At 34.7% G+C, this 6,165-nt stretch overlaps 1 protein-coding gene, 1 long non-coding RNA gene and 1 pseudogene across 2 annotated transcripts; 2 read left to right on the top strand and 1 right to left on the bottom strand.

Annotated features, from left to right (window-relative positions):
- The first annotated feature begins 1,405 nt into the window (after positions 1 to 1,405).
- Positions 1,406 to 1,915, top strand: LOC138891752 (uncharacterized). Its single transcript, XR_011408074.1, has 2 exons — positions 1,406 to 1,536; positions 1,617 to 1,915. It is a non-coding gene; the product is annotated as an uncharacterized lncRNA (long non-coding RNA).
- A 1,087-nt stretch (positions 1,916 to 3,002) lies between these two features.
- LOC104110140 (phospholipase A(1) DAD1, chloroplastic-like) lies at positions 3,003 to 4,640 on the bottom strand (annotated as a pseudogene).
- A 769-nt stretch (positions 4,641 to 5,409) lies between these two features.
- LOC138891862 (uncharacterized) lies at positions 5,410 to 5,877 on the top strand. The gene has a single exon (XM_070175544.1). The coding sequence runs from the start codon at positions 5,410 to 5,412 to the stop codon at positions 5,875 to 5,877; it is 468 nt and encodes a 155-aa protein (XP_070031645.1).
- Positions 5,878 to 6,165: the final 288 nt, after the last annotated feature.

The following is a 6,165-nucleotide window of genomic DNA, read 5'->3' as shown; positions in this document are numbered from 1 at the left end:
GAAAATACTGCAATAAAAATTCATAGGCTTAAACCCTTTGTCCCTATTTGATGACTCTCGAGAAATTCTCAATTGAAATACAAAGTCGACTTTTGTTATATCATCACTGTATATTTTGAGCCCTTATTGGGATCCATTTCAAAGACATTTTTGGGCACGACTTTTATTTTTCAATATTTCAATACTGAACTAATTCACTATTTGTAAACTAGTTTGGTCATAAAGATTTGCAAATAGTGAACTTCAAGTGAAATATCAAAACAATGGGTTTAATTGTGTATTTCTAAGTGAAATGCCAGCTTGCGCTCATGAATCTTTATTTTTTACAGTAAATATAATTTTATAAGTGAACAACGCAAACATATATAAAAAAGAGTTGTTATTATGTGTTTCAGTCATGATATTCCAATTTCAACATATGAATATACTGAGTTTATGTAAAAAAAAATATCTTTTTATTCATATGGGTTAATTCTAACTTCAAACTTCATTACAATGATATGTTTTTGTTCTTTTCTTGCTGTTCTGTTTTTTTTTTTTTTTTGGTAATTTATTTTTGAAAATATCATTTGGAACTATCATTTCTACTTTTTAGGGAAAACCACCTATGCGTGTAGCTATTCTTGGTTTCTGTTTTGGGTTTTCTTATATGATTTTTGGGTCTTTGAGAAATCAGTATGAAAGCAGTTAGGTATATGACTATATGAGTGGGGGAAATATTTTTAAATGTATGCTTAGTTAAAGGATGATTCCTGTAATTTACTTCTATAGAAGAAATTTGAAATTTCACGTTTTGTTATTATGGAGATATTAATAGAACCAAATATTGTAATTAGTTGAATATAAAATTTAATGTAAGACGGATGCCTTGAAATAATTGTAGATTACGTGTGAAGGTGTAACATGGCTTGACAATAACAACAACATTTGTTTCTGTTGGTCCATTTTGAGTAATATATTGTATTAAATATCTTGAATTTATTTGTGTAGATGGATCTTGCATATCGTAGATGGATGTATAATCGGACTTATCCTAATCGTAGTGGGTTGAGGGAGGAATTTATAGAAAGGGTTGCTGAATTTATGGCTAAATCGAAAACACTTCATGAATTTCTCAGTGAAGGGATGATTAGGTGCCCTTGTGTCAAATGCAAGGGTGCAAAGTTATTACAGCCAGATGTTGTTAAAATTCATCTTTATAAAAAAGGGTTTATGAAAAATTATTACGTATGGACTATTCATGGAGAGGATGTTGCTAGTGTTGGTGATGTCGATTTTCAAAACTTTTTTGGTAGTGAGGGTAGTCCATTAGCGGAGAATAATTTTGAAAACTCTCGATCTAATGAAATGGTAGTGAGGGTAGTCCATTAGCGGAGAATAATTTATGATTAACATTTTAATTTCAGGAAGCCTATTAAAAACGTTTGGAGGAATGGCGTCAAAGTCAACCCGACTCCGAGGATGGTAGCTCAACCCAAGTGTCACTCAATGATGTAGCTTCAATATGGACGCAGGTGGTTGGTGGTGCAAAGAAAGGTAGAACCTACGGTCTTGGATCACAATATTCCGTAGATTGTCCTACGACATTGTTGTCTGGTAAGACGAGTTATTCGCAGGATCATGAAGAGGTGGAAGCATTACGAAAAGAAGTTGAAGAATTGAAGGAAGAACGGAAAGAAGATCGTGTAAATTCTAACAAATTGCAGAGTCTAGTTGAGAAACTTATGAGCATGCATCAAGTTGATCCTTTGAATGACGAACGTGATGGGGATAATGAGTTTTAGTTTATCGTGGTTGTGATGTTTGAGACAATATTATTTATTGTGGTTGGTTGTTTAGACTTGGTAAATGTTTAGACTTGACTATGATTGTAATGTTAAGATTTGATTGAATGGTGCTTGGATGTTTAACTTGTGTTAGGATGTTTTAGTTACAAATATTTATGTTTTCCTTAATTGTTTGCATTTTATGTGTTTGATTAGTTGAAATGGTGGATTAATTAGTAGGAATGGTGGATTGATTCTTTAGTTGCTGTAATTTTGAATTGACATGTGGTATTATTTTAAAACAGTCGAAATTTGTCAAAATATTTATAATTTTCCGACTGAATTCTGACTAAAGTCGTCGTAAAATGCTTTAAAAGTTTCCAGAATTATAACATTCTGCGACCGCAGCAGTGGAAAAACTAAATAAATAAATAATATTAAAATAGTTTTGCGACCGCAGTAGTGGAAAATATAAATAAATAAATAATATTTAATTAGAATTGCGATTGCATCAGTGGGAAAGCTTAAATAAAATTAAAATAATTTTTGATATTTGCGACCAATATGGTGGAAAAGATTATATAAAATTATAATTATTTTTAAGTTTTGCGACCGAAGTAGTGGGAAATGTAATATAAAATTAAAATTGAATTTAAATACTTTGCGACCGCGTCAGTCGGAAAGTTGACAACATGTGATAGTCCTTTTCTATTTTCTCTTTCTAACCGATGTAGTCGCAAATTACGGACAAATTCGGTCGCAAACTATTTCAGACCAGTTATTTTGCGATCGCGTTATTTCGGTCTGAATGTGGTCGGAAATTAGCATTTTCTGACTGCATTCCGACCGTATTCGCAGTCAGAAAATAGCTATTTTCTAGTAGTGATTCCTCCTGACAATGATGAATGATAGACAAATTCTTGAATTTTTGAATTATCCTCGGATATGGTGAAAAGTATGGAATAATATAGACAAGAATCTTGGTGAAAAAGGTGATATTTGTATCTTAGTAAGAGAGAGAGAGAATCTTTTGTCAAAGTGTATTCTTACAAATGAATATCATATGCCTCACATTATTGGCCTGTCTTCCTATATATATATATATGAGACATGTTTCTAACAAACTTTAACAGTACAAACTGCAGAGAATATTTGTTAGAATATTCCCTTTAATATCTTACATCAAAAACTAGACGTTACAGCTTTATCAGTGATGCTTGACCTCGACTATTGTCGTCATCTCGACCACGGTACCCGTCGACTCTTCGGTTGCGAGTATTTCTGCTTCCCGCCCCACCTCAGATAATGACAACTTGAGACTCCCTCCTTTTGGGTAATATTATTTCGAATACTATCAGGCCGATTTCGACCCATACACTTATGTTGCATGTAAGTGATGGGTTTAACTGAATCCGTAACTTTGATGCGGATCATAAATTTATGTGTAAAATATATTAAAATTGCAACAAAGTGCAAATACTTCTTGAGATCGTGCCACATGGAAACATCTCCAGCTTAGAGAAATTTAGAGTCTTTACTACCTAATCTAAGTTCTTTGCCCACCTCAGCTTATACCCATTGTGTATCCTCCATGCATTTTTGAAGCCAGCTTGGCATCCCCGTCGTCACCACGTGGGCACTCCCTCTTTCCGCCATGTCACCATCTTCGTCGATCACGAACCCCGGAACTCTTGATCGTCGGAGTTGACAATGCGGAGAACATTTGTACCACTTTTCTCCAATTGACATCTGAAAATTTTATTTCCTACCCTGGGACCTCCAAATGATACAACTATTACTATTAGTGCGTGACTAGAATTTGTAGTTATATCATACACTGTTGATGTTGCAAGGGCAGCTCCAAGACTATGGTCTGTGATAGTTATACTTAAAGGTTCATCACTATATCTTTCAAGAATGTTGCCAATTTATTCTCTAATTGTGTCCTGCAAACTTTTATCTCATTAGTGTTTTGTTGTATACAAGCTTAAGAATTCACTTTGTACCTTGGGTTGATCGTAATTTTCGGGTGCCATGTTATCCGGTAAAGAAGTTAACATGGCACGTAAATTTTTGAACCACTCACATTAGGTGGAAGTACCTCGATAAGCAATCACCACGTCACGACGCCCAAGCCTAGCGATCTCTTCCTCGTCTTCGCAAACTGCCACGTAACCAATCCAGCTGGAGCACGGGATGCGAAATTCGGGAATCTTTTAGTCCAATGCATACGTGACATAAAGGTTCTTGATCACCTTGTATCCGCTCTTGTCTAGTCGGCAATCTGTTGGGATTAAAATATTAGTGAATGGAAAATAGAGAGAAGAAAGTAAAGGGAAAATGAGCTCCCCTTTGCTTTGGAAAGAGCAAGTGTCCCTTATTGGTGGTGTAAAGAAATGTGAATGTATTTATATTGATAAAAAACTTCCCTTGGTGTTAAATGGGTTTGAAAAAAAGTAAGCCTTGTGCTGTCATCGTCGCTCGCTCGGCTCGGATTCGGTCAGAGATTGATTGATTAATCTTTTTGGATAAAATTTCTTTCAATTATTTAATTAATTGATTTAATTAGTTAACAAAAAGTCAACCCAGAATAACCTAGGATTCGCGACGCGATTCGTTCCATTTCTTTCCCGAATTTAAATTAATTTCTTGGAATATTTTTAAAATGAATAGTTCCCGCCTGTTCCAACATCCATGGTTGTTTCTGAAAGGTTGCAAACTTTTCATAAACAGTGCCAGAAAATGGCTATAAATATGCCTTGATCCCAGAATCTTTCCTTACGAATTTGTCTGATCTTCTTCTTCTTCTTCTTCTTCTTCTTCTGCACGAAATTTCTTCTTCTGCACGAAATTTTCAGGGTGTTTTACAATCATTAAACGGTTCGAAGTTCATCAGAGTTTTTGGTATCAATACGCCGGTGAAGTCGTACTATCCTGGAAGGATAATATTCTAAAACCTCGGGTGCTTGAGGGGAATAATTTTTTTAAGGACACACTGTGCATTCAATGGGCCCAATTTCTTTCCGAAGTATATTTTCAGGTTCTGTTTCTGGTTATATAAATTTTTGCTATACTATTATTTTTCTGTTTCTATTTTTTGTTTCAGAAAACTTGTTGTTTCATATATTTTATAGTATTACAGTTAGACTAACAATCTTAAGGAAATTAATAATATACTATAATCTATATTCTGCTTTGGAGATTAAAATTTTTGTGGTTTTCTACTCCGTCTGAATTTTTCTATTTCTGATTTGAAGATATAAAAACTTCATCGGAGTATTAAAATTCAGAAACGATTTGAAGAACATAAAAACTTTAATGTTTTATAGTGAAACAGAATGTACAAAACTTCAAGTTTTGTTTATTAAACGTATTGTTTATCATTAATTACAGTACTGTTTACTGTTCTATTATCTGCCATTAATTGAACTCTTCTATAGTGGACGGTGAGAAATGACAATTGATAATGAAAATTCTTTTACGACTGTTGGAATGTAGAAGTTCACCAGTGAAGACCCTCCAGTGGTCGATAGCCTCGTCAAGCCGAACTGTTGTACCATCGACCGAAAAATCGAGGAAATTCTCCGGAGCTAACTTCAAAGGATGGCAGCAAAGGGTGTCCTTTTGTCTTACCATACTTAGTATGCAGAAGTTCACCAGTGAAGACCCTCCAGTGCATGACTCTGACATGCCAGACAATGAGAAGTTTATGGTTGTTGAGGCGTGGAAACAGACAGATTTTCTTTGCAAATGCTACATCCTAAGTGCTTTGGAGGATGGCTTGTACAATGTCTACAGTGCTATAAATACTTTGAAAGAATTATGGGACTCACTTAAGAAGAAGTACAAGACTCAAGATGCATACTTCAAAAAGTTTGTGGTTTTCAAGTTTCTAGACTATAAAATGATAGACAACAAAATTGTTGGAACCCAAGTTCAAGAGCTTCAAATTATTTTTTACGACCTTATTGCTGAAGGTATGGTAGTGAATGAAGCATTTCAAGTGGCTACAATAATTGAAAAGTTGCCTCTTTCGTGGAGGGATTTCAAAAACTATCTAAAGCACAAGCGCAAAGAAATAAAGTTGAAAGGTCTTGTGATTTATCTCTAAATTGAGGAAGATAACAAAACAGCCGAGAAGAAGTCTCGTGAAAATTAAAATATTATGGGAGCTAATATCGTTGAGGAGCCTGCGCCAAAAAGTAAGAAGAGAAAGAGGTCTTATAGATAGACTAAGGAGTAGAACAAGAAGCAATTCAAGGGCAACTGCTACAATTGTAGAAATGCTGGTCACAAAGCCTCTGATTGTCGTCTCGCAAAAAAGGACAAGAAAAGGGATAGGCCAACATAGTGGAGAAAAATGATGACATTGATGATCTGTGTGTAATGCTTTCGGAAT

This window comes from Nicotiana tomentosiformis, chromosome 5, assembly GCF_000390325.3.
Source record: "Nicotiana tomentosiformis chromosome 5, ASM39032v3, whole genome shotgun sequence".
NCBI classification, from domain to species: domain Eukaryota; kingdom Viridiplantae; phylum Streptophyta; class Magnoliopsida; order Solanales; family Solanaceae; genus Nicotiana; species Nicotiana tomentosiformis.
This window is presented reverse-complemented; position numbering and strand designations above follow the sequence as displayed.

Excerpts from the sequence above, each read along its gene's own strand:
- LOC138891862 (XM_070175544.1), top strand. The coding sequence starts at position 5,410 with ATGCAGAAGTTCACCAGTGAAGACCCTCCAGTGCATGACTCTGACATG.